The sequence below is a fragment of the Sarcophilus harrisii genome, chromosome 3 (genome assembly GCF_902635505.1).
Source record: "Sarcophilus harrisii chromosome 3, mSarHar1.11, whole genome shotgun sequence".
Classification (NCBI taxonomy): domain Eukaryota; kingdom Metazoa; phylum Chordata; class Mammalia; order Dasyuromorphia; family Dasyuridae; genus Sarcophilus; species Sarcophilus harrisii.
Window position 1 is genome coordinate 84,034,167 of NC_045428.1, and position 26,477 is coordinate 84,060,643.

Genomic DNA, 26,477 nt, shown 5'->3' on the forward strand with positions numbered 1-26,477 from the left:
ATCAAGATTTTAAAATCACATTACTTTTGAAATGGGCTGAAAGATTTAAGGTTTGCCATAAAGTTAAAAAGCTGGGCCATGTCAAGGTCAAGACTAGAACCCATATTTTCTGAATTATCAGTAGGAAAAGATGTTCAAAAAGCATGTAATATACATCTTAGATTTGTGCAAAGCACACAACAGCATCATTTCTAATGAATAAAATAAAATAAAGGGAGAGTAATATTAACTGGGAACAAATAAAATTTGCTCTCCTTAATTCTCACAGAGTTCAGAAAATTAGTTCCCTTTTTAATCCAGTTTCAGGTAAAAAAAAAAAAAAGCTACAATATTACATAGGATACGGACCCTGCCTTCATAGAATTTATTAGTAAGATAACATGGCATATGCACAGATAACTATAATATAAAATTATACATTATAAGTAGATAGGGAAAATAAAGACTATATGAGTTAAGTGAAGAGGATTCTGGAAGCATTCAGAAAAAAAGGTATCATCTAAGTTGGGCTTTAAAGAAGTATCCAGAGTCAAACACAATCAGGCCACAGAAAAAGAATAAAGGCAGAGAGCCAGGAAATCCCAGAATATGTACAGGGGCAAAAAGAGCAGCCCAGCTGAGCTGAAGTGTAGAGTATATTATGAGATAAAGGTGGAAAGATACCCTTCAACAACAGACTGGAGGCAGATTGTGTAAAGCCTTGAAGGCCAAGTTTGAGTTTTAACTTAATTCAATAGACAATAGGGACCCCTAAAAAAGTTTTAAAAGTAAGGAAATCATATGATAAATCTATGTATAGGGATTAGTCATGAAGGGATGTGAAAGACTGAGGGAAAAAGAGATAATATGGAAACAGGAAGACTACTTAGCTAGTTCAAAAACAAATCCATAAAAATTAAGTTCTCAATTGGTTTGTTTTAAGGAAGATGCTCTACTAATGTTAATACCTTTTGGCAGTTAAACCTCCTAGTGAATTATTTCTATTATGAGCATATAGTAAAATAGGTTTGTCCTGCTAAAATTCTCATAAATTAAAGTTTTTTGTCCTTTGGAAGGAATGTAGATCAAAGCTTCTTAAAGTGTGGGTAGGGACCCCACATGAGGTCATATAACAGAATGTTTAGATTGTGGAAAAAATGACAACAATAAAGGTATCAAATATTCTACCAAGATTTAGTTCTTTATGTAAAAACAAACAAATACATCCATCTCATTAGTATGCAAATTTGCTTTCATCTTTAACAAATGGTAAAATTATATGTATGTCAAAAGAATTGTTTTAAAATAAATTTCTTTATGATTTATTATCAGTTTAAATATTGTATTTGTATTTATATACTTATGTACTTAGGGTTGCATAAAAATAATAACTTACTTTCAAAACATCTGTTGGATTGGCAATGGATGAAGAAATAACACCAGAAAGAATCCCACATATGACATTTAACAGGAGGGTTTCATCTATGAGTAAACAAAAGAAGATCATTATTTTGTCTTTGATTTAAATAAGCTTTTCTCTGAGAAAGTTGTGACTTGGTTTATGCGAAGATGAAGGTCTCTTCATCTTTTAGTTTCCTTATCTATATAATGGGGATCAAAGTAGGTGCTATTTTACAGTTCAAATGAGCTAATAATGCAAATAAAGTGCTTTGCTACATAAATGTCAGCTCTCGTTATTATCCAGAAGCTACATGGTATGGTAGAAAGAGACCTGGCCCTGGAAAAAGAAGGCATGATTTAAGTCTCATCTCTGACACATACTGATTGGAAGACTCTAAGCAAACATACTACTCTAAGCAACCAAGATTATAAATGGCAGAGGAAGTGTTTATATTGACAGAGGGAGTTTCTTCATCTTGAAGTTCCCTATACCTATAAAATCACAGCTCTCATTTTTTTTCATCATCATCATCATCTACTAGCTAGTATTCCTTCTAATAGAAGGACTCTTAAAGGCAGGGAGTCTTGTTTCATGTTTGTATCATCAATGTCAACAGAATTGAACATAACTGTGACAATCATTCTTATCATTTTACAGATGAACTGAGAATAAAGTCACAGAGCCAACTAATCAGCAACGTTTATTTAGCACCTACAGTGTGCTAGGCACTGTATTAGACAATGGGGATGCAAAGAAAGAAAATTAAATCAATTACTTCAGAGAGGCTTATATTGTCTCTAATGATAGCACAGAACTCAGAATTTCTAATTTTGACACATGATTAGCCTGTTAAACTATGCTGCTCTGTGGGGAAACAAATGGTTAATGGAATCATAAAAGTTCCAAGCTGGAAAGGATCTCAGTGATCATTTTGTCCAGGCTTTTCATCAGACAGATGAGGAAAATAACTAGAAACAGCTGCACAGATTTCTCTTCTATGCCCTAAGTTCTTCCCATTTATTAAAGTTGTTCAAATGCTGGCTGCATTTTAGCTAGAAGAATGGTTTCTGGGAAAGTGTTTATTTAATAGCAGATAACCTGGTATGACTTTGTTCAGATAAAAGTCCACAGTTCATTGGCAAATAACAGAAATGAATGAGTCTGAGTACAATCAACCACTCACAATCCCTTTTCTCATATACTTTTGCTTAATTGCTATGGAGTTTTTTTTTCTTTTAAACTTGTTAATCTTGTTTGCTCTGGCTTTGATTTTGCTTGTCCTGTCTCGGTCTCTCATTTCTCAAACTTTCCCTCACTGTCTCTGTATCTCTCTCTGTCTCTGTCTCCCTCTCTCTGTGTCTCTGTCTCTGTCTCCCTCTCTGTCTGTCTGTCTGTCTGTCTCTCTCTCTCTCTCTCCTCTTGTTCACATATTTGAATGCCTGCATATATTATTAAAAGCTAAAAAAAAAAAAAAAAAGCTAAAAACAACTTCGTGCAGTACCCAGACAATTTTTTCAGTATGTAAGAAATCCTGGTAGCCTAGGCAGCTATGTGATTCAGTAAATAGATTACTGAGTTCAAATTCAGCTTCAGAAACTTAGTTATGTGACTTAGACAAGTTGCTTAACTTGTGTTGCCTCACTTTTCTCAATTATAAAATGGAGATAATAATAGTACCAATCTCCCAGGATTATTGGGAGGACGAAATGAGATCCTTCTGAAGAGTTTAGCACAAGACTTGACACGTGGTAAACAAGAGTTTACTCTCACACACTGTTCACAGGATCATACATATAAAGCTGAAAGACTTTTAGTCCAATGTCTTCATTTTATAGATGAGGAACTGAGGCTCAAAGAAATTACAGAAACCCAGTCCTTAAACCATTAAGCCATGTTGTGTCTCAAAGAAAAATATGTCATATCCTTTTAAAAATAAAGTATTTATTTATATATTAATCAGAGTTGTTTTTGATAGTATAATGCCAGAAATGAATAGAAGATAATCTGATACACCAAACTGTAATGAAATCAAGAAGGCAGACACCTGGGCTTCTACCCACTAGGAAATAAATTTTAAAATATATATATTTCCTCACTCACCTTCTGGTCGATCAGCAAACATTCTCTTCAAGCTCTGATAAATGCCTATCTTTATTGTTCCATAAGAAGCTTGCCGTAACATTGCAGGGGCAATCCTGGTGCAGCAAATGTATAAAAGAAATATAAAAGAAGAAATGCCAATAGGAAATATTAAAAATCATCTGCAATTACCCTAAAAATTCACATGTATAGATCAGGCACCTATCTTAAAGAGAATCTGTTAGAAAATGTCTGAGGTCTTTTCAACTTGAGAGGTTATGAACTTTTTCCTATGAGGGCATGGTATCAAATTGGTAATACTAGACTTGGGAATCAGGAAGACCCGACTATATTTCCAACTACTAACAGTTATTAATTGTGTGACATTGTGGCAAGACAACCTCTGTTAGCCATAGTTTCCTCATCTGTAAAATGGAGATAATAACAGCTTCTCCTCATAGGGATATTATGAGGATAAAATATGCAAAGTATTTTGCTAACCTTAAAACTCTATATAAATGCTACTTATTATTATTTTTCTTATGTATAACAAGCTTGTCTTTCACACTCAAATTGTATTAACCAATTTCTTAATTTAATGCCTAAGTTCAATCATCTCATCTTCTTCACTCATCTAGGAAAATAGGTACTTTTTTTTCATCATTTGTGGTAGTTCAATAATATAAATTAGTAATCAGCCTTTCAACCATTAGTGAAAATATAAGGGAAACACATAATTCTATTAACTGCTGCCAAAATTAGATATATGAAAAACTGTGATGTATAAAAAGTTTGAGAGACATAATTTCTGGGTAATTAATCATTTTATTAATCATACCAGAATATAATTAACAAAATAATTAATTAACTAGAAGCTATATGTCTTGAACATTTCCTACACCACAAAATAATATATTTATTATAAAGGATTTCCATTTCTGTCTGCAAAGTATCATGAAATATGGTCATTGATTTTCATGATTCATTTGATAGGATAGACTTTGGAAAGACTTTGGGCTAAAAGGAACTTTAGAGATTATCTAATTGTATGCTTTCATTTTAAAGATAAGGAAACTGAGGTCCAGAGAGATTAAATCATTCTAAAGTATCACAGTAGTTTAGCAGAAGAGCTTGGATTCCTATGCACATCCTCTGATGCTAAATCTAGTACCCAACCTCTACCCATGTTAATATAGTGAAAACATCACTCATATGGTAGAATAAGTATCACTGTTGTACTTATCTAAGGTTCTAGATCCCTGGGATCTCTGGGGGTCCCAAAGATCCTTTCAGAAGTCCAAAAGATCAAAACTATTTAAAAAATAATATTAAGATATCATTTGCCTAATAATAAGTAAAATTATTGCTCTTCCCTTTTCCAAATACATAATATGTTAAGTTGAATTTTCTTCATATACCTCAATCAAAACAACAAATCACAAAAGACTGAATGCAGAAACAGATAGGTGAACCCAACTATCTTCTATTAGGTTAGACATGAGAGTTTTTTTTTTTTAAATAATACCTTTTTATTTTCAAAATATATGCAAAGGTTCTTTTCAATATTCACCCTTGCTAAACCTCATGTCCCAAATTTTTTCTCCCTCCTGTTAACCCATCTCCTCCCTTATTAAAGCAGCAAGTAATACAATATAGATTAAATAAGATATTAAAGAAATTTACAAAAAGTTTATTAAACAATCTTACTTTTATTACTATATTGGAAAATACTGTTTTGGAAAATATGTATTATTCAATAAAATATGATACTTATAATGATATATAATGGGCTTATTGTTTCTAATGAATACATATTTTAAAATTTTATCCATTTTCATTTCTATTACAGTAAATATTAATAGATATAACTCAGGTACATAAAAACTCCTTGGGGTTCTCAATAATTTTTAAGACTATAAAAAGGTCCTGAGGCTAACAGGCTTTAGAACTGCTGAACTAAATAGACCACACTCATAAAATAAAATCTATTTGAAAGTAAAAACATATCTGTAAGAAATGACCAGCAGGACGAATACAGAGAAGATTGGCGAGACTTACATGAACTGATGCCGAGCGAAATGAGCAGAACCAGGAAATCATTATATACCTCAACAGCGATACTGTATGAGGATGTATTCTGATGGAAGTGGATTTCTTCAACAAAGACAATATCTAACTTAGTTTCAATTGATCAAGGATGGACAGAAGCAGCTACACCCAAAGAAAGAACACTAGGAAATGAATGTAAACTGCTTGCATTTTTGTTCTTCTTCCCAGGTTATTTATACCTTCTAAATCCAATTCTCCCTGAGCAACAAGAAAACTGTTTGGTTCTGCACACATATATTGTATCCAAGATCTACTGTAATCTATTTAACATGTATAGGACTGCTTGCCATCTTTGGGGAGAGGGTGGAGGGAGGGAGGGGAAAAATCGGAACAGAAGTGAGTGCAAGGGATAATGTTGTAAAAAATTACCCTGGCATAGGTTCTGTCAATAAAAAGTTATTTAATTAAAAAATAATAAAAAAAAAAAAAGTAAAAGCATATAAATACATGAACTAAAAAACATAATCAATTAAAGCTTATTTATGCAAGGCAGATGTAAAAGGCAAAGTTTTGCCTCTATACAGATCAGATCAAATATCAGACATAGGACTATGTGTTATTATTGGATTTGTATTATATTATAGTATCATGTACTATGATATAGACTATATAATACTATATTGGTTACAGAAAGTTTTCACTAAATCAGGATAACATAAGTAAATAAGGGCAATTTGAAACAGTGGAATATCTGTATTTGAAGCATTATTAATTAAGTACTGCCAAATGCAGCAGATGACAGAAAAATAAGTGGATAGAAATGAAAAATATGGAGGAGAAATCTTGAATGTCATCACATTTTTAAAGATCATAAAAATCACTTTTATTTTTTCTGTAAGCATTACTTTGAAGAACTTTATTGATTTTAGAAGTTTCCCTTACTACTAAAAAATTAAATGCACAATAAAATTTTATTTACCCAGAATATAATGCTTTCAGTCCTTCTTCTCTGAATATCCTTACTAATGCATGTAACATTCCTCGATATCGAATTTCCTTGAATTTGGCATCATTTGTCTGTCCCTGAATCTGGAGACGTGTTTTGGTTAAATCAATTGGAAAAGTACCTTAAAATTTAAAATACAGAAATTAGAAACAGAATTAATTTTTAAAACTTCACTTTAGGCTATGTAAGAAGAGGATAAGAATCAAACAATAGCAGACATAGGATAATTTATTTTTTCATATTCCTGTGTTCAGAATCAGTCAACAAAATCATGCAAAATATTTATCAGTGTTACACACATATGTTTATCTGAAAATATATTTTATATATACATATATGAAAGCATACACATATATTTATACTATATATATATATATATATATATATATATATATATATATATATATATATACACACACACACACATACATATATATGTGTGTGTCTGTGTATCCAAAACAATGATGTTTCTTCTACCCACAAAGAAGAGCAATGAAACCTTGGTATTTTTGTGTATAAGAAAACACATTAATACAGTGTCAAGAGAAATCAGATAAAATGCTCATTTTTTTAAAAAACAAAACAAAACTCTAACTTCCTATACCAAAAAGGTATAACCCTATTCACTCATAATGAAGTAGTATTTAGTTAATCATGAACTTGCTTATTGAGTATTGAATTAGGAAGGCTATTGTAGATTCAAAATCTTCAAATTGTAAATGCATAAATATTTTTTAATGAGAATTATTGAAATTGGGAAGACTGAACTCATACAAATAAAAAAAAAAAGGTAATGAAACAAAGATTATAAAGTTTTAATAGAGAAAGAGAATCAAAATATCTCCAACATCATCTAGACCAAAATAAAGGTGGGTCAGAAACCTTTTATGATAACTCTATGACAGGAGCTTTTTACCTTAATTGTATCATGGACCTTTTTGGAAGTAGGATGAAGCCTATGAACCTTTTCCAGAATATTTTTAAGTGTATAAAAATTAAATACAGAGGATTACAAAGGAAATCAGTTGTCAAAATAGTCAAAATTTGTTTGTGAAAAACAAGTTACAAACCCCAGTTTAGAACTGCCCTTTTGCAGTGACAAAAAACTGGAAATTGAGTGGAATTAGGGAATGGCAGAATAAGTTGTAATATATGAATGTAATGGAATATTACTTGTTCTGTAAAAAATGATGAGCAGAATGATTTCAGAAAAGTCTGGAAAGACTTACATGAACTAATGCTGAGTGAAGTGAGCAGAACTGAGAGAACACTACACAATAACAACAAGATTATGTGATGATTGACTGTGATGGACTTGGATCTTTTCAACAATGAAGTGATTCAAGGCAATTCAAATGGGCTTAGAATGGAAAGTGCCATCCACTCCAGAGAGAGAACTGTGGAGAGTGAATCTAGATCAAAGCATAGTATTTTCACCTTTTTGTAAATGTTGTTTGCTTGGTATTTTTTTCCTCTTCTTGTGGTTTTTTCCCTTTAGAACTGATTTTTCTTGTGCAGTATGATGAATATGGAAATATTTTTAGAAGAATTACACATATTTAACCTGTGTCAGATTGCTTCCTGTCTTGGGGAGGGGATAGGAAGGGAAAAAAATTTGGAACACAAGATTTTGCAAAGGCAAATGTTGAAAACTATTTTTGCATGTATTTGGAAAAATAAAATACTATTAAAAAAAAAAAAAAAAACACAGCCCTGCTATGAGTACTCATCAAGTTCTTAATAAGTATCTCTAGTGATAGGTAACCCACTACTCACTTCATTTCAACACATATATAAAGCATCTACTGTGGAAAGATGAATAAGTACTTGAGAAGATATAAAATTTAGCTATAAATGGTCCTTGCCCTCATGCAGCTTAAGGTCTAGTAGAAGTATAAGACACACACAAAAATATCTAAAACATATACTATTATATGATAAGTACATTAAAAGAAGTATTGAAAAATATACAATGAAGCCCAAAGAGGAGTTATAGGGGAGGATCAGAGAAGACTTCATCAAAGAAGAAGCATTAGGCTTTAAGGTTTAGGTAGCACTCAATAGGCAAAGACTGAGAAAAAGAGATTATTCTTGTCATAGAATACAGAAGCCAGATATGGAAAAGCATTATACATATTCAAGAGATAAGAGTGACTCAATTTAACAAAAGCATATAACACACTATGGGCAAATCTGAAACAAGCTTGCAAAGAGCGGATGCAGAGCATGAGGGGCGAGGCACGCCGCACAAATCTGAGATGTGGAACGAACCACAGACGTCAGTCTCAATTATACCAAAAGACAATCAAGGACTACGGAAGTTTTTTGAGCAGAGTAGCAACATGACTAGATTGATGCAAAGGAAAGTTAGCCTGGCAGCAGGACAACCTATGGTTTGGAAGGAAGAAGAATTTAATAAGACAGTGAAGATCAGTTGGAAGGGGCAGAACTATTTTACTCAGACCCAGAGAGTAGAACCAAGAAACCAGGACCAAAAAGGTCCTTAAATCCCTGCCTCATCTGTCTCCAATGCACACACACATACTGGGGGGAAGGGTCTTTTTTAGTTCTCTCTTCTCCAAACTCAGTGTTAATTAATCATCAAATAATGTGACTTCCAGTTTCCTCACCGTCCTGGTCACCATCCGGCTCCAGTTTGCCAATGTTCTTTTGGAGAGGTGACCTCCAGAACTGAATACAGCACATCCAGTGTAATGTGACCAGGGAAAAGAACAGAGAAATTCTAGACAAAATAAGATCAGAATCGTTTTTCTGCCTGCCCTGTCGCACCACTCACTCATATGGAGTTTAGAGTCCGCTAAGCTCTACAAGCCACACCCCTGCCACACACAAAATTGTGCTTCATACACATGTGTGTATGTCCAATGGGTTTATGCACATACACACACACCATTGTCTAATCATATGACAGCCTACATTTTATCATCAAAACCACAGAAATCTATTGTACCATAAACATAACATGGGAAACTGTCAAAGATCTAAAATCCTGCCATACAAGCCAGTTCAACAAATATTTATTAAGCATCTATTACATGCAAGCCATCGTGTTAGCCGCAGAGGATACAAAGCCATAAATAAAATGAGGAGCCTGTGTTATCCCGAGTCCTCCCCCAACAAGAGGCAGCTTGGCACAGTGGATGGAGTACACACTCCTGCCTCAGAAGGCCTAGAGTGACATTCAACTTCTGATGCTTCCTTTATTTTGCCTCTTAGGCCTTGGTTTTCTTATCTTGTAAAATGAGAAAGTTGAACTAGGTGAATTTTGAGATTCCTTCTGCTTTTCAATTTGTGATTTATGATCGTGATTCACAATCTGTTGTTGTGAGCCCAATTTGGGGTTTTCTTGGCAAAGATACTGGACTGGTTTGCCATTTCCTTCTCCAGCTCATTTTACAGATAAGGAAACTGAGGCAGGGTTTTAAGTAACTTGCCTAGGGTCACACAGCTAGTGAATGTCGAGGGCTAGATTTAATTCAAGATGAAGAGTCTTCTTCCTGATACCAGGCCCAACGTGCTGTCAGTTGTGCCATCCCACTGCCACTCTTCTTACCAAGCAGGAAGGCTCCCTGATATGGCTTGTTGTGCTGAACCCATGCTGGTTCAAAATGATTATCGCTTTCCTTTCTAATCTCTGACAGAGCATCCTTCTAGCTGAATTATGACATTAAGAAGTATTAACGGTATCAACACAGAGAAGAGAAGTAGTTAATCAGCAACCATTTCCTTCCTGCTGCCACCTACACTCTACCAGGAAACACTACACAATTTTTCTTTCAAACAATGCAACTTCTATCCTATCACCTCCCACATGGAGCTTTATCTGACTTTCCCCTAGATCAACAGAAAAGGCAGCCTGGAAACTTTCCTGGACAAAAGTGTGCTAAGGTTCAAAAGAACATTACAGACTAAACAAGGGAAATTTGGGCATGATGGAACTCAATAATCCAGTGTTCAATGAACCAGAAAGCATGAATTGCTTACGAAAGAATGTGTTTGATTAAAAAAAAAAACCTGCTGGGAAAACTGGAAAATAATCTGGCAAGAATTAGGCTTAGACCAACACTTTACATCATCTTCCACAATATGGATATGTGATGTTAATATTAAAGATTATAGATTTTTTTTTTCCTTGCTGAGGCAATTGGGGTTAAGTGACTTGCCTAGGGTCACACAGCAAGGAAGTGTTAAGTATCCGAGACCATTTTTGAACTCAGGTCCTTCTGAATTCAGGGCTGGTACTCTATCTACTGTACCACCTAGCTGCCCCAAGATTATAGATTTTAAGAAAATCTTAAGAAATCTTAAGAAAAGAAGCTAGAGTTCAAAGCCAGGGTTTTGGATAAATACAGAGAGCATATAAAAAAAAAAAATCTGTGGTTAATTAGGAGTTAATTAAGTAATTATAGATACAGTGATATAAATATATCCTATATGCTCAAGAGTCATTGGAGTGATACCAACCCATTGGTTTTTTCTGTATAAATCTAGTCAACTGTGGGTTAACTGTGGCATTGAAGAGAGAAAAAGTAAGCCAGATAAAGGGAGACTGCTGAAAAAATACAGACAAATGACCTTAAAATTTTCTTTGGCCAAAAGATTTAACCCTTCACCTATTGGACCTTGAACACAGCTGCTAATAAATAGCCAAAGTGTCTTCTTTTGTTTAAAAGAAAATTTACCAAATATAGGACAGTTTGAACTCTGAAGTTAATTTTCCATGACCCAATGCTTTGCATTTGAAATTTGTTTACATTCAAACAGTATTTGTTGGTTTAAGATTAAAACACTACTACGTGGAACTACTACGTGGAGCTATTACACGATACTACTACATGGAACAGACAAAACATCTTCAGTGACTTGCTGTCCTTACCACATTCTGCAGTGATAGAGGCCAAACCTCCATAGACAAATGGTTTCCAGCTAGGAGCTGACATTCTTCTTATAAATGTTTCCTGCCCTTTTCAGTTTACAGAAGCACATCAATGTAGTTTCCTACAAAGAGAGAAATAAGATATTTCAAAATGATAACTTCTCATAAGATTCACTTTCCTTCCAATAACTTCACATTTTCTTTCATTTGAGAAAAGATTGAAAAGGGATTCCCAAACTATCAATGGTAAAATAAAGGACCTAGAGATGAGAAACTAAAACAGTAGAGAAATGAGGGACTACCAGAGCAGAATGTTGTATACACTGTTAGATGGGTCACTATATCAGGTATTTTTTGCTGAAGTTTTTTCTTTGTTTAACTGGAGAGAGATACCTGTTTTACAGATGAAGAAACTGAGGCCGAAAGAAGTTAACTGATTTGCCCAGGATCAGACAACTAGAAAATATCTGAGGTCAAATTTAAATTCAGGTCTTTTTGACTCCATGTGTGGCATTCTATCCACTATACTGTGAGCTGTGTCTAGGTGGGTCTACTATATTTCTATAGCTATGGAGGACACAGTTTGATCTATGTCTTTGTATCCCAGTGTCTAATACATAGTAGCTTAATAAATATTTACTGATTAATTGACCCACTTAAGAGTGACAATGTATCTGATGGAGAGGTAAAGTGGAAGTTGCTCTAAAATTAACAAACAAGAAACAGCAGTAAACAGATCAAGTGTTGTACATGCATCAAGCAGAAATTATTCTCGTGTAGCCCTCCTCAGAGGTCCATTCTTTCAGTAGGGAGCTCCACAGTAGAATTAACACTGGATAGGGAGTCAGAGGATCAGAGAACAATTCTGTCACTACCACTGGATCAAATGAGATAATATTTGTAAAGTACTTAGCACATTATGCGGCATACATTAGGTACTTAAAAAATGCCTGCTTCCATGCTTCCAAAATCCATGAGCAATGGAATATGAACATATAGTAACATAGCACAATCAAAGTCAACACTGGGCATTAATTCTCTAGCACTATTTTACTCACAGAACTCTGAACTGTACTAATCAGTAGATTTGGGGGGAGTTTTGTTTGGACCTGTGATTTCATTGTTGTGCAAAGAACTTCTTCAACTGATGCAACTCCTGTGTAATTTAATCTTAGAAAGTTGCCTGGGACAATGAAAGTTTAAATGATAATTATTTAGTTTAATGTATACTTTAATATACACTGATATAAACCACGTTTATAGTTCCACATATAAGCCTCTTTTCTGTTCTTTGTATAGTGAAGTGTTGATATTTGCCAGTTTCTTAAGTTCATTTTTTTTTTTTTAATCAAATGTTGAGAAGCACTGCATAGTGGATAAAGAACTGGTCTCCAGTTGGGAAAGTCGGATCTAAGTCTGAGCAACTAAATGGTGCAGCTGACAGAATACCAGGCTTGGATTCAGGAAGATCTGAGTTTGAATCCAGCTTTATTTTAGGCTGTGTAACCCTGTAAATGTCACTTAACCCCTATGTGCTTCAGTTTCCTCATCTGTAAAATGGGGGCATATGGAAAAGGAAGGAAATGGCAAACCACTCCATATCTTTGCCAAGAAAATCGGTCCATGGGGTCACACAGAGGCACAACTGAAGCGTGGAACAACAACAAACTGGCTATTTGATCCTTGGCAAGTAGCTTAGCCTCTCAGTGTCCCAAATAACTCTTTAAGACCATTCATGACAGAGCAGGTGCTGATCTGCACAGGTAGAGGAAGTTTCCTTGCACCAATAAAATCACAAGAATTTTTTTAAACCCAAAGAAGTTAAATAATTTGCCCAAAGTCATGCAGGTAGTGCATGTCAGGGTCCCCTTTTGAATATAAGAACTATCTGTTCACCTTGGTCTTACTTTATTTACCAAATAGCAGTCAAAGGGATATTACACAAGAGCCAAACAGCAGATTATTTAATGACTATTTAACAAAATCTGCAAAACCAGGACTTGTACTACTAATATTTTCTGAGGTGTCACAGTTTTTAAAGATAACTAATTGCTGGCATGTGGCCTAAGACCTAAGTCATTATTAACTTCAGTTTTCAGCTGGATAGAAACCCTGGCCCTTCAGAAGGATGCCAATGAAACAAAGACCCAAACAACGAAGGAGCCATAATTTCATGTCACTGTCTACCCCAAAGGTTTTAAGAACCATAAAAGATTTCATCATCTGTTGCTACATGGGAACAAACTCACAAATCAATAGCCCCCTCATCTCTAAATGTATTTGCATCACTATGTCTAAGAAATACTAGTGTACATGAAAGCACAGCTCTTCCAGAGTTTAATTAGCTGGGAAGAGGATAGAAATTCTCAAAATAGCTCTGACCTTTGCTCCCACCCTTTCCTAGGATTAGATAAATTCCAAAACATCCTAAGGCTGGTGGATTTTTCCACAGGATATGCTACTAATTTCCAAGACTAAACCATCTTCAAAGATTGTGCCTCCATCAAAAGGAGAGAAAGTATGCAGCTGGCAGTCATTTAAATGTGTATGATCCAATTACTATCTCTTCTTATTTAATTAATAATAGCACAACAGTCTTGAAAATTTACAACATATTTGAAAACTTCATAAGCACTATCCTATAGGGGTCCTTCATAAAGATGTTCAGGGGACATAGGGTGGGGAACAAAGAGAGTGACAGATACAGGGAAGGGCTGAGTCCCACATCTTCAGTAGAAAGAAAAAAGTGGGGTGGTTTCTTTTCTTTGTCAGAAAAAAAAAATCAATTCAACTCACAACTCAACTTATTAATACTTACCCCAAAAGGCATTACACTAAAACTCTGAACAAAAATAAAAGCAAAAGTCCCTGTCCTCAAGAAGCTTATATTCTACTGATACCATACAGTTTTTGCTTACCTATGCAGATAAATAAAAACAAAGTAATACAAAATGTAATTTTAAAAAGAAGAAAACACTAATATCCAAGTGGATTAGAAAAGGGAGTAAGGGTTTTAGAGCTGTGCTTTGAAAAAAGAAAAATCTTAAGTGGTAGAGAAGAAATGAGTGTATTTTAGACCTGGAAGACCACCTTGGTCAATGCATGGAGGGAAACTACTACAATGATACAACAAAGAATTGACTAGGTCCCAAACTAGTATAAAGTATCTGAGAATTGAGAGGTACAACAAGATCTGGCAAAGCTGTTTGGAATTAAGGACAGTAAGGAAGAGATAAGAATCTCTCAGAGGTTGTAACTAGAGTGACTAGAAGAATTTCAACAGAAATCTGGAAGTTTAGAAAAAGATGGATTTACAAGCCATTCTCCAATTGAAAAATGGTCAAAGGATATGAACAGACAATTCTCAGATGAAGAAATTGAAACTATTTCTAGTCATATGAAAAGATGCTCCAAGTCATTATTAATCAGAGAAATGCAAATTAAGACAACTCTAAGATACCACTACACACCTGTCAGATTGGCTAAGATGACAGGAAAAATAATGATGATTGTTGAGGGATGTGGAAAACTGGGACATTGATGCATTGTTGGTGGAGTTGTGAACGAATCCAACCATTTTGGAGAGTAGTTTGGAACTATGCTCAAAAAGTTATCAAACTGTGCATACCCTTTGATCCAGCAGTGTTACTACTGGGATTATATCCCAAAGAGATTATAAAGAAGGGAAAGGGCCCTGTATGTGCACGAATGTTTGTGGCAGCCCTTTTGTAGTGGCTAGAAACTGGAAACTGATGTCCATCAGTTGGAGAATGGCTGAATAAATTGTGGTATATGAAAATTATGGAATATTACTGTTCTGTAAGAAATGACCAACAGGATGATTTCAGAAAGGCCTGAGAGACTTACACAACTGATGCTGATGAAATGAGCAGGATCAGGAGATCATTATATACTTCAACAACAATACTAGATGATGACCAGTTCTGATGGATCAGGCCATCCTCAGCAACGAGATCAACCAAATATTTCTAATGGAGCAGTAATGAACTGAACTAGCTATACCCAGAAAAAGAACTCTAGGAGATGACTAAAAACCATTACATTGAATTCCCAATCCCTATATTTATGCACACATGCATTTTTGATTTCCTTCACAAGCTAATTGTACAATAATTCAGAGTCTGATTCTTTTTGTACAGCAAAATAATGTTTTGGTCATGTATACTTATGGTGTATCTAAGTTATATTTTAATATATTTAACATCTACTGGTCATCCTGCCATTTAGGGAGGTGGGGGTAAGAGGTGAAAATTGGAACAAGAGGTTTGGCAATTGTTAATGCTGTAAAGTTACCCATGTATATATCCTGTAAATAAAAGGCTATTAAATTAAAAAAAAAAAAAAAGATGGATTTAGGGATGTGAGGGAGAATAGATATAAGTTTGAAATGCCCCTAGTATTAACAGTATGAACATATTATGTTCAATAAAGTTTGGCAATCCTTTTATAGTATTTCTTTTTGAATATTATCTAGTAAAGTAAAATCAGTAGTAATTATCAGTAAAGTAAAATCACAGAACAGGCTATGGAGACAAGAAGATTCAAATGACCCTGGTATAGTGTAACAACTAGGGAGGAGATAGAAATAACCCCAAGGACATCTGGCCTTGGGAATGCACTAGTTTCACAAACAAGGCTGGCTATCAGAGAGCAATCTGTTGGTCAGTAATAACAAAGTTTCTGAGACAATCTAAGTCAAAAAATTCAATGATGGGGGTGCAATTCCACCTGTAAGGCATAAAATTCAATACTGGGATATATACCAGACCATTCCTCAACTCCACCCTTATCTAAAACTACTCAATTCTACCTCTAAATCATAAAATTAGCATGTCAGTGACATGAAACATCTGGTCATTCTATCTTTTTCCTATAAATTTATCTTCTTGGTCCTGTTTCTTTGCTAAATTCTTTTGGAACTTAGCCCAAAGGCATAATAAATCTTTGCCCCTAAATTTGGAGACAGAGTTTGCAAATTCTTTCACCATACCAACCTGGGGACCCTAAGATTGCTGGGGTATCTTACACTTCAACAACCTTGACATGAACTATCTGTGTGACCCCAGGCAAGTTACTTAATCGGATTGTCCAGTCCTGTCTGACTCTTTTTGACCTTCTCTGGTGTTTTCTTAGCAGAGATACTGTAGTAGTTTGCCATTTCCTTCTCCAGGTCATTTAACAGATAAGGAAACGGAGGCAAGAAGGGTTAAGTGACTTGTTTAGGGTCACAGAGCTAGTAAGTGTCTGAGGCCACATTTGAACTCAGCTGCAGGCCTGGTGCTCTGTGTTCTATGGCACCATCTAGCTGCCCTAGTTACTTAATTACTGCAAGTAAAAAAAAAAAAAATTCTTATAGACTGTAGATTTCACTGATGCAAGGAATCTTCCTTCATCCTATACAGGAAAAGATGTCTAGTAGGCAGCTGATAGTGCAGGGCTATAATTCAGGAGAGAAATTAGAGTTGGACATTAGGGATTTGAGGACTATCAATCCAGAACAGACACAATAATAGAGCTTGTAGAGGAGAACAAGAGATCCAGAACAGGGCTTTGTGGAATGTCTATATTTAAAATCCTTTACAGCTATTAAATAAATATTTTTAATTATTTTAAATTTATTTTTCTTACTGGAGATGTCTAAAAACACTACCTATAGAAGGGGGAAAAGCAAACTATTAAAAAGTAAATTTAAGGGAATCACTTTTTTTTTGGTAGACTTAAAACTTCCTATTTTCTCTCTTTTGTACGTCTACTATCTTTAGTTGTATTTTCCTCTTGTCAGTTTTTTATAGTCGATCTTAATAAATGAACTGCTAGTGTTACTACTGGGCTTATATCCCAAAGAGATCATAAAGAAGGGAAAGGGACCTGTATGTGCACGAATGTTTGTGGCAGCCCTCTTTGTAGTGGCTAGAAACTGGAAACTGAGTGGATGCCCATCAATTGGAGAATGGCTGAATAAATTGTGGTATATGAATATTATGGAATATTATTGTTCTGTAAGAAATGACCAACAAGATGATTTCAGAAAGGCCTGGAGAGACTTACACGAACTGATGCTGAGTGAAATGAGCAGGACCAGGAGATCATTATATATTTCAACAACAATACTATATGATGACCAATTCTGATGGACCTGGCCATCCTCAGCAAGGAGATCAACCAAATCATTTCCAATGGAGCAGTAATGAACTGAACCAGCTACGCCCAGAGAAAGAACTCTGGGTGATGACTAAAAACCATTACATTGAATTCCCAATCCCTATATTTATGCCCACCTGCATTTTTGATTTCCTTCACAAGCTAATTGTACAATATTTCAGAGTCTGATTCTTTTTGTACAGCAAAATAACAGTTTGGTCATGTATACTTATTGTGTATCTAATTTATATTTTAATGTACTTAACATCTACTGGACATCCTGCCATCTGGAGGAGGGGGGTGGGGGGTAAGAGGTGAAAAATTGGAACAAGAGGTTTGGCAATTGTTAATGCTGTAAAGTTACTCATACATATAACCTGTAAATAAAAGGCTATTAAATAAAAAATAAAAAAATAAATAAATGAACTGCTAGGCAGGAAAATTCAAGTTATGTTAGATTTACTTATATAACCTATGCTGAATCTATGCTTTTAATTTTAACAGCCTCTTTTTTCTCAACCTTCACTATTTTCCCTATCCCCATCATATCCCATGATTTCTTCCATTTTCCTTATCAGAAATAATATTTTCTTTCTGTTTTCTCTTCATCTAGTTCCACTAAAAAGTACCTAATCCAAAGTGAGTCAAAGCTAATATAGTTCAATTTTTGTAGAATATTTTCTATGTTATCTTCCATTTCTTCTGGCACTTTTTTTTTGAATATTTGTGACCCCCACAAAATCGGGCCTGTTGTTATCACCAGCTGAACTGGCTGGACCTGCAGAAAGAGACCTTGTTTTGGAAGATTAAGAGAATTATGGTATAGCTGAAGCACTGAAGTTTTTTCAGAATTGAGCAACTGAATAATTCAAGCCTGTCAATATCTTTTGGGCAAGGAAAGTGGCCAGTTACTTTCATAAAACAGAAAACCAAACCAAATCAAACCAAGACGATCAACAAATAAATGGAATGTATTTACCAAACACTATTATGTGCCCAGTGTGTGCCAGGGTACACTGAAGATGAGGAAATACAATTCTTATCCTTTAGGAATTTTATAGTCTAGCTAGGGAGATAAATCACACACATGGAATAGTCAGTGAGATACAAGATAGACTAGAATGGAAAAACTTTATGACTTTAAATAAATGACCTGTAGAAATAAATATGCATTAAGCACCTACAATGTAACTCGGTTTTCTTTTTTGTAAATGAAGTCCCTTACAATTTTAAATCTCTAAAAATAAGACTGGGTCTTGAACTGGGGGCCAAGAGATGGGTCCTAGTTCCAGCTTCACCGTGAACAATTGCAAGACTTCGGGGAAGTGGTATATTCTTCCTAGAATTCATTTTGGATACATTTGATAAGATCGTTCCTAAAGACTCTTTCAGTCTTGAAATTCTTTTTCAGCAGATGACACCACTTTATGTTTTACTGAAATGCTTTACCATCCTAAGGTACCTCATATCTCCTTTCTGATATGGAAAAACCTGTAGCCCTTTACTTATTCCCTCTTTTTTGGTCTCAAAGAATGAAGTGATTCCTCTCTTCCCCTTCTTGCCAAGACTTGACCCCTTATATCTTTTTTCTAATCATCCCTTATCTCCTTCAGGACCTTCTGCTATTCATAACTTCAATTTCATCTGCAATCTCTTCCTCTCTAAGGACTATTTCTACTCTGCCTACAACTACACTTAAATCTTCCTCTTTCACCCCTACTAGTCTAGAAAGACCAGACCATCTATACCACCTGCCTCTATTTCCTCACCAACCTCGTTTCTCAAGGACATTCAGTCTTGCTTCTATACCTGACCCCCACTATTCAAATTATTCTCTACACAACCACCAATGATCTTTCAAATTCAGGGGACATTTCTCAGTTCTTCCTTAACTTTCTCAATAACATCTGACACTGTAATTCACTTGTCTTCCTTCTTGATAAGTGTCTTCACTTCCCTTGCCTTCCAAGACACTTCTCTCACTCAATTTACCCAGTCTATTGACAACTAGGCCCTTATTTTAGATCAAACACAATTCAATAAACCATTTATTAAATGTCCATTATATACAAAGCTCTATACTGGAGCTATAATTAAAAGATGAAAAGTAAAACAATAGTTTTATATAAAAAGCAAAGAAGAGGTCCAGGGAAAGGTCTTAGGAAAATCCCACTGGGATCTTCATAGTCATCCTACCTCCCTCTAACTTCTCCTTACTTCTTTTCATTTCTTCTGGTTCTCCTTCTTGCTCCTTTAATGTAGCTTTTTCCTTAATTCTCTTTTCTATTTGTCCCCTTTATCATTTCAGCCATTCCCACTATTTTAATTATTACCTCTATGCAAATGAACTAAATTCTCCAAGTCGAATGTGGTGTAGCCTATGATTTTGAATATCAATCTCCACCTAGAAACTGTCAGCTCTTCAAATTCAGGATGTTTAAAAGGGAATTCATTTTTACCTCTAAATTTAGCCTTTTTATCCTCTCTGACACTCACATTTGAAACTGCATTTTTCTTACTAACCCCATCTACTCTGGCACTCAGTCTTGTTGACTTTACCTTCACAATCTCTTTCACAGTCCAATTATCTTAGTGCTAATCTTCATAATCTCTCCTGAAAATTTTAATAGCCTCCTAACTGGTCTCTCTCCTTCCAGCCTCTCCTTCAAATCACTTCTAAAGTCATGTGTTTCTCTCTCTCTCTCTCTCTCTCACACACACACACACACACACGTTATACCTCCCATTTTTCATGCAATCTTTTTGAGAACAAGGATTGTTTCATTTTTTTTTTCTTTCTATCTCCTGCAACTAGCCCAATAGCAGGCCTGTACCATTTAATAACTGATTGATCCTCCCAATATATAAGTTTTATTACATAATTGGTATTCAAAAACCTTCAAATGACCAAAGAAAACAATAAATGTAGTAACAACTTAAACTCAACATCCCCCAAACTGAATTATCTTGCTTCCTTCAATAGTCTCCTCTTACAAACTTATCTTTCCACTCATCCAGGTGTCATACTCTCTCACTCTCCATACCCATTCTATTACCAAATTGTACTGATTTTTACATCTGTTAAGATCATTCCTGTATACCTTCTCTCCTGTTACACATCTATCACTCTAATGTAGGCTTTCATCTTCTCTTGTCTGAACTATTTCAGTAACGTCAAAATTCTCCCCACTTTCCATTATCCACTTAAGCTACTAAATAAATCTTCCTAAAGCACAGATTTGGCCACATCACTGCCCTTATTTAATAAAGTTCACTGGTTTAATAGTTTAATTAATTTTATTTAATTAATTGATTTAATAAAGTTCATTGGTTGCTCGTCACCTCCGGGATCAAATATAAAGTCCTCTATTTGACAACCTAATCCCCTCCTAACTTTCTAGTTTTCTCACACTTTACTAGATTTTTTAATCCAGTGACAATTCTGTTCCAAACTTTTTCAGATTTCCCTTTAATGCTGTCTTCCCTCAATCATCTCCAGTTTTCCCTGTATATATCTTGTTTGTACATAGTTGTCTTCATGTTGTTTCTCCCATTAGACTGTGAACTCTTTGAGAACAGGGATTGTCTTTTGTCTTTCCTTTAATGCCCAGAATTTAAGTGCCTCACACAGAGCAGGCATTTAATTAACGTTTGTTGATTGACAACAGTAATGTAAATGAGCAGATAAAAAAAAAAAAAAAACTGTTCTGAGGAACTTAAAAACTAACAAAAGGTCCCAGAGAACATATACTATCTGTCCTCTCTCATAACAGAGATGTGGGGGTATAAAATGTCAAATACACTGTCACATGTGGTAGTTGTTCATATTGGATATTTTCTTAATTTTTTATTTTGCCACAATGGATGGTTCAATTTGAAGGGAAGGTGGAAATGACTCTAATAAACACAAAAGCCATCAACAAAACAAAACAAAAATTCAAATGCATATTCACTATATAAGATAATTGTAATTCAAAGATCCATTCAATTTATTTTCAACTTATTTCACAGGACTCATCTTTATATTCCAGCCAAACTGAACTACTGACTTTTCCCTATCTCCTTCTTCAGTCATTATATATAAATCAATAACACCATCCCCCATGTCTAAAATAAACTTGACATAGTTGATAAAGCACAGAGTCAGAAGTTAGAAAGACCTGAATTCATATTAGGCCTCAGACATTATTTGTGTGACTCTGGGCAAGTCACTAAACCTGTTTGCCTCAGTTTTCTTGGCTGTAAAAGGAAAAAAAGTGTGGAAATCAAAAAATGCTTAGCACAATGCCTGATACATGGAAGGCAGGCCCTCTATAAACGGTGGTTCCCTCCCTCTTTGTTTTGAAAACTGACCCAATTTAAGGGCCACAACTTCTGTGGAAGTTTCCCAGATCCCCTTCTAGCTAGAATCTAACCTTTTTCATTTTTTGAATTCCTAATTGTTCTGACCTGTGTATTAGACGAATCTACTTTGTAACTTGCAAACTTACCTGTGTGACTGAACTCTAAGCAAAGTTATATCACGGACCATTGTCATTGTTTATCTTTACATCCTCAAAGAGTAGTACAAACTACATCCTTCATAAACTTTTGCTGAATTAAACTGAACTCAGACTTCTGTGTGATTTAGATCTTTCTCACACTAGGAATGATCAATTCTTTTAAAAATAAAAAAGAAATTAATCTTTAAATTTGTGAAAATTTCAGATTTTCAGCAATCACACTGGGATCTTTGGGTTTGGCTAGGATGCAGTCAACAATTTTAGGCACAAAGTTTCTCTACCATCATTACTTACCATTATAAATTTTAAGTGTCTAACTTTCTCATAGAAATATAGAACTGGAAGACACATTAGAGATTATTTAGTCCAACTCATTCATTTTACAGATGAATAAGGCCCAGAAAAATTAAATGACTTACCCAATATCACTAACCAGTGGTGGAGTCAAGACTAGACAGCTGGAAACTGACCCACTTGTGTAGCCCTCTGATGGGACTAAGACTTATAAACAACTAATGGAACCAGCAAAAAAAAAAACAAAAAGTAAACTCCACAATACAAATAAGCATTGCTTATTTATCACTGCTAATAACTCAAGTAACAGTTTAAGGTTTACAAGGTGTTTTCCTTACTTTTTGAATCAAATATTCCCTAAATTTTCAACCCTCCATTTTATAGAAGTGGAGGAGAGGTTCAGAGAAATTAAATGACCTGCACAGAGTCACTCAGCTATCAAGTGTCAGAACCAGAATATGAGCTTAGTCCTGACTCCAAATCCAACGCTCTAAATTACGATTCTGTTGCCTTCTAATTAAAAAAAAAAAAGTATACATATAGCTTATAATATCCCAATGTGAGAGCGTTCTGCTGATATGAGTATGCTATAAATCACAAAATGAGGGCCCCAAGTCCTGATTTGATACCCGTGGGAGCACCTGTACAGTGACTGGCACGGTTGCAAGTGTTGCCCAGTGGGGAGGCCACCCACAGTCCAGCCCTGTCCCCTCCTGAGCTGCCCTAACCCCTCTCTTGGGGGCCAAAGAGGAACCAGGCTTAATACTCTAGCTCCACGCCGGGACCAGGCCAGCCTTCAGAGGCCGGGGCCGGGGCCGGGAGCTGCGGGACTAACCAGAGCGCAGCAGCCCGGGATCGCCTGGGAGGAGGAATTCCAAGTCCAACCCCGCCTACGTCTCCGTAGCTCGGGACCCCATGCGGGGCTTTCTTTCTCCAAGACCGAGATCGTACATGAACCTGAAGCCGGGCGGAAAAAAAAGACAGAAGCTCTGCAGTGAGCTTGAGCTGCTCAGGTCCGAGGGGCACGCACGGCCAAACTCGAGTGGTACCGCCCCAACTCGAGGCAGGCGAGAAGGGAAAGTCCCGTGGGCCCCTCCGCCCCTGGGGAGGCCGGCGGCCCCGAGCTCGCAGAACTTACCGCAGGCCCGCACGGAGATCGGGCTCCGGCTCAGAGAACGCGGCCCAGGCAACGAAGCGGAGACTCCAGCAGCAGCAGCAACTACGCTCCAGACGTACAGAGCCTCTGGGGAGGCGCGAGCAGCTCGCACCGCAGTCCGCGTGGAAACCCCGCCCTCCGCGTGTCCCGGCCGGCTTGCCTCCCATTGGTGGAAGCGGGGCCGGCTTCTGCCGTGCACCAGCTGGCCCAGACTGGCCCGGAGGCTCCGGGCCGCTTTCCCCAGCTTCCAGGGCTGGGGCGATCTGCAGCCTGCTGAGAGGGGCGAGGGAAGCCGGCAAACCGCATTTTCCCGTTGTCTCCACGGTCCCACGGGAGCCTCCCAGAGAGCTGGGGTTATTTTTTGCTTCTCTTTGTCTCCCCACCCTTGGGCACTGTGTCCGTAGCACACAGTAGGCCATGAATGAATGCCGATCCCGGTCCCGCGGTATAGGCAGGAAGTTCCCCCGTACATAAATCCCGAGCTGGGTGGTTGCTCGGGAGGAAGGAACTAACCTTGTCCCGAAGGTGTAAGGTTTTATTTTTTGTTTGGGGGAGGGGGAGTAGGAGAACCCTCCATCCCAGTGGCCGCCACGGCATTGCTGGATTTGACTCTTCAAGTCAATGAGCAATTAATAAGTATCTGAAATGTGCCAAACACAGTGCTAAATTCTGGAGGTATCCCCCTTCCCCCCAAAAAAAGCAGTAGAGAAGATGCCATTAAGAGCTCACAATTTAATGGGGAGATTGCAGTCAAGTACCCTCACTTTCTTTCGCTGCTGTGTGGGGTCAGGGGAAATCTGGGGATTTCGGTCTGAAGCCGACCTAGTTCAACGTCTCAGGATGCAGAGGGGCCCCTTTAAAGGAAGGAAGTTCTTTCAGGCAGCCCCTACCTCCCCTGTGTTTTCGGAGGGGAAACCGTCTTAGCAGGAAGTAATGTAGTGCAGCAGAAAGAACCCTGCTGGTGAGCCAGAGCCCGGGGGTTTGTGTCCTCGCCCGGCGTCTTGCTTGCCAGCTCGGGATCCTTAACTTTGCTTCTTTGGCCAGAAACTCCGTCACCTTTGAAATTCAGGAGCTCTACTAGGTGATTCCTTCCAGATCTAAGCCCTGGGGGGCTGGCAGGATTTTTCCTTTGATCCCCAAAAGGAAGCGAAAACTAGCCCTCTTACTTTCGTGCTGTTTCCTTTTTTAGAAGAGAAGGAAACTACCAGTTCCTAGCTCCAACCCCCAGGAGTCCAAGCCCAGAACTTAAGGACTACAGTAGCCCAGCTAGGATGGGAGTTCTATATGTACCCCTGGGGTTTTCAGAGGGGTGGAGGAACCTGGTAACTGGAAAGATTGTCGGTCCCCCTGTTGTATTCCGAATTAACTGTTGTTTGTTTAGAATGTTTCATAGGGAGTTAAGAAACAGAAAATAAAACGATTCCAAGAACAAGTGGCTGAACAGAAGAAGTGAAAAAGGGTATGAAAAATCATTAGTATATAAATTGTTGAGGTCTAGATTTGGGGTACCTAAATGAAATTAGGGTTTAGTTGAGGTCTAGTGGCAGGTTTGGGGTACAGGAAGTCAAGCAAAGCTCCCCTGCAAGCTCCTTGGATTCCGCGCAAGGATACGAAGATAAATGAGTTCTAGTAGCAGGGCGAGTCCCCAATAAAAGCATTTATTGGCGGAGAGCTAGATTGATAAAAGAGGTTTATTATTGAGTTTAGCAGTAAGGAGATAGGTGAAGGTAGAGATAAGGAGGGCCCTTGATAGAGGGTCCTCACATGGCTAGCATGTTTGGAATCTCTTCAAAGAGGGGGTCCCAGCATGTCCCTTTTATAATGGGAGCTTTAGGTTGAGGGGCTTTTGGGTATAGCCCCAAAGTTGGCTCAGATCCTGGTGGGGCTGGGACAGATCCTGATCTTCTATTGGAATTCAAACGGACCAGGATTTGTGAGTCAAAGGGTAATTACATTAACTAGAGGGGTTTGGGAATCAAAGATAGGAATCTTAACCACATCATAAACTAGCTGTATGATCTTAGCAAAGGAATTTGAGATTTCTTTGGATCTGTTTCCTTTGTACGATGAAAAAATTGGGCTAGTTAACTTTTTTCTTATATAATAATTGCTTTTTATTTTTCATACGGCAACAAGAAGATTTTGTGATGATCAACTGTGATGGACTTGGCTCTTTTCAACAATGAGGTGATTCAAGCCAATTCCAATAGACTTGTAATGGGCAGAGCCTTCTGCACACAGAAAGGACTGGGGGTTGACTGTGAAGCTGGTTATGGTCCTTTTAATAAACTATTTCCTATTGATCTGTGATTCCTTTCAGATTTCTGGCTGAGGCATGTCAACCCCAGACAAGTTGTCTTTCCAGATGCCAGAGCCTTTGATTCATTACAAATCCTGGCCAAAAAGCATCCCTTTGAATTCCAAAGGAGATCCGTGCTTGTCCCAGACCCTACTGGGTCTGAGCCAACTTGGGCTCTCCCAGCCTCCACTGGTTCTGATCTGCTCCGGTTGTCCCAGCTCCCACCAAGACACCAATTATAATAAGTTTCCATCAATTAAAGTCTTTGCAGATGGACCTTGGCAGCTCTCTTTGCTATCCACTGAAAACTGCATTCTCTGTGCAAAACTCCATTTTCCATAGATCTGCCACTATAGAAGTCGGTCTCTTGGTAAACTGATTTCTATCTAACAATAAACTTTCATTTTGCAACTAATAATTTGGGAATGAATGAATTCTTTCACTCCTAAAACCTGTGGCCAATTTAAAGGGGATTCTTAATAACTCTATTATAGTCACTAACCTCTAAACCATCAGGAATCTACACCACTCAAACAGCATCAACTGTGGATCACAACAATATTTCCATTTGCTGTTTGCTTGCTTATTTTTTTTCTTTCTTATTTTTTAACCTTTTTGATTTGATTTTTCTTGTGTAACATGATAAATGTGG

General features: G+C 36.8%; 1 protein-coding gene across 3 annotated transcripts in view; it reads right to left on the reverse strand.

Moving 5' to 3' along the window:
* Positions 1-23,686, reverse strand: part of SLC25A30 (solute carrier family 25 member 30) — a 34,890-nt gene extending 11,204 nt beyond the window's left edge. Inside the window, exons 1-7 of one of the 3 annotated variants that reach the window (XM_031958392.1) lie at positions 23,509-23,686; positions 23,206-23,327; positions 22,496-22,588; positions 11,413-11,534; positions 6,489-6,636; positions 3,482-3,576; positions 1,376-1,461 (exon numbers count right to left, since the gene is read on the reverse strand). In XM_031958392.1, the coding sequence (XP_031814252.1) occupies positions 1,376-1,461; positions 3,482-3,576; positions 6,489-6,636; positions 11,413-11,476 (393 nt within the window). In that variant the 5' untranslated portion in view covers positions 11,477-11,534; positions 22,496-22,588; positions 23,206-23,327; positions 23,509-23,686. The remainder of the gene's footprint in view (positions 1-1,375; positions 1,462-3,481; positions 3,577-6,488; positions 6,637-11,412; positions 11,535-22,495; positions 22,589-23,205; positions 23,328-23,508) is intronic. The other 2 variants (XM_031958393.1, XM_003765870.4) reach the window with 2 other exon arrangements.
* Between the last annotated feature and the right edge of the window lie 2,791 nt (positions 23,687-26,477).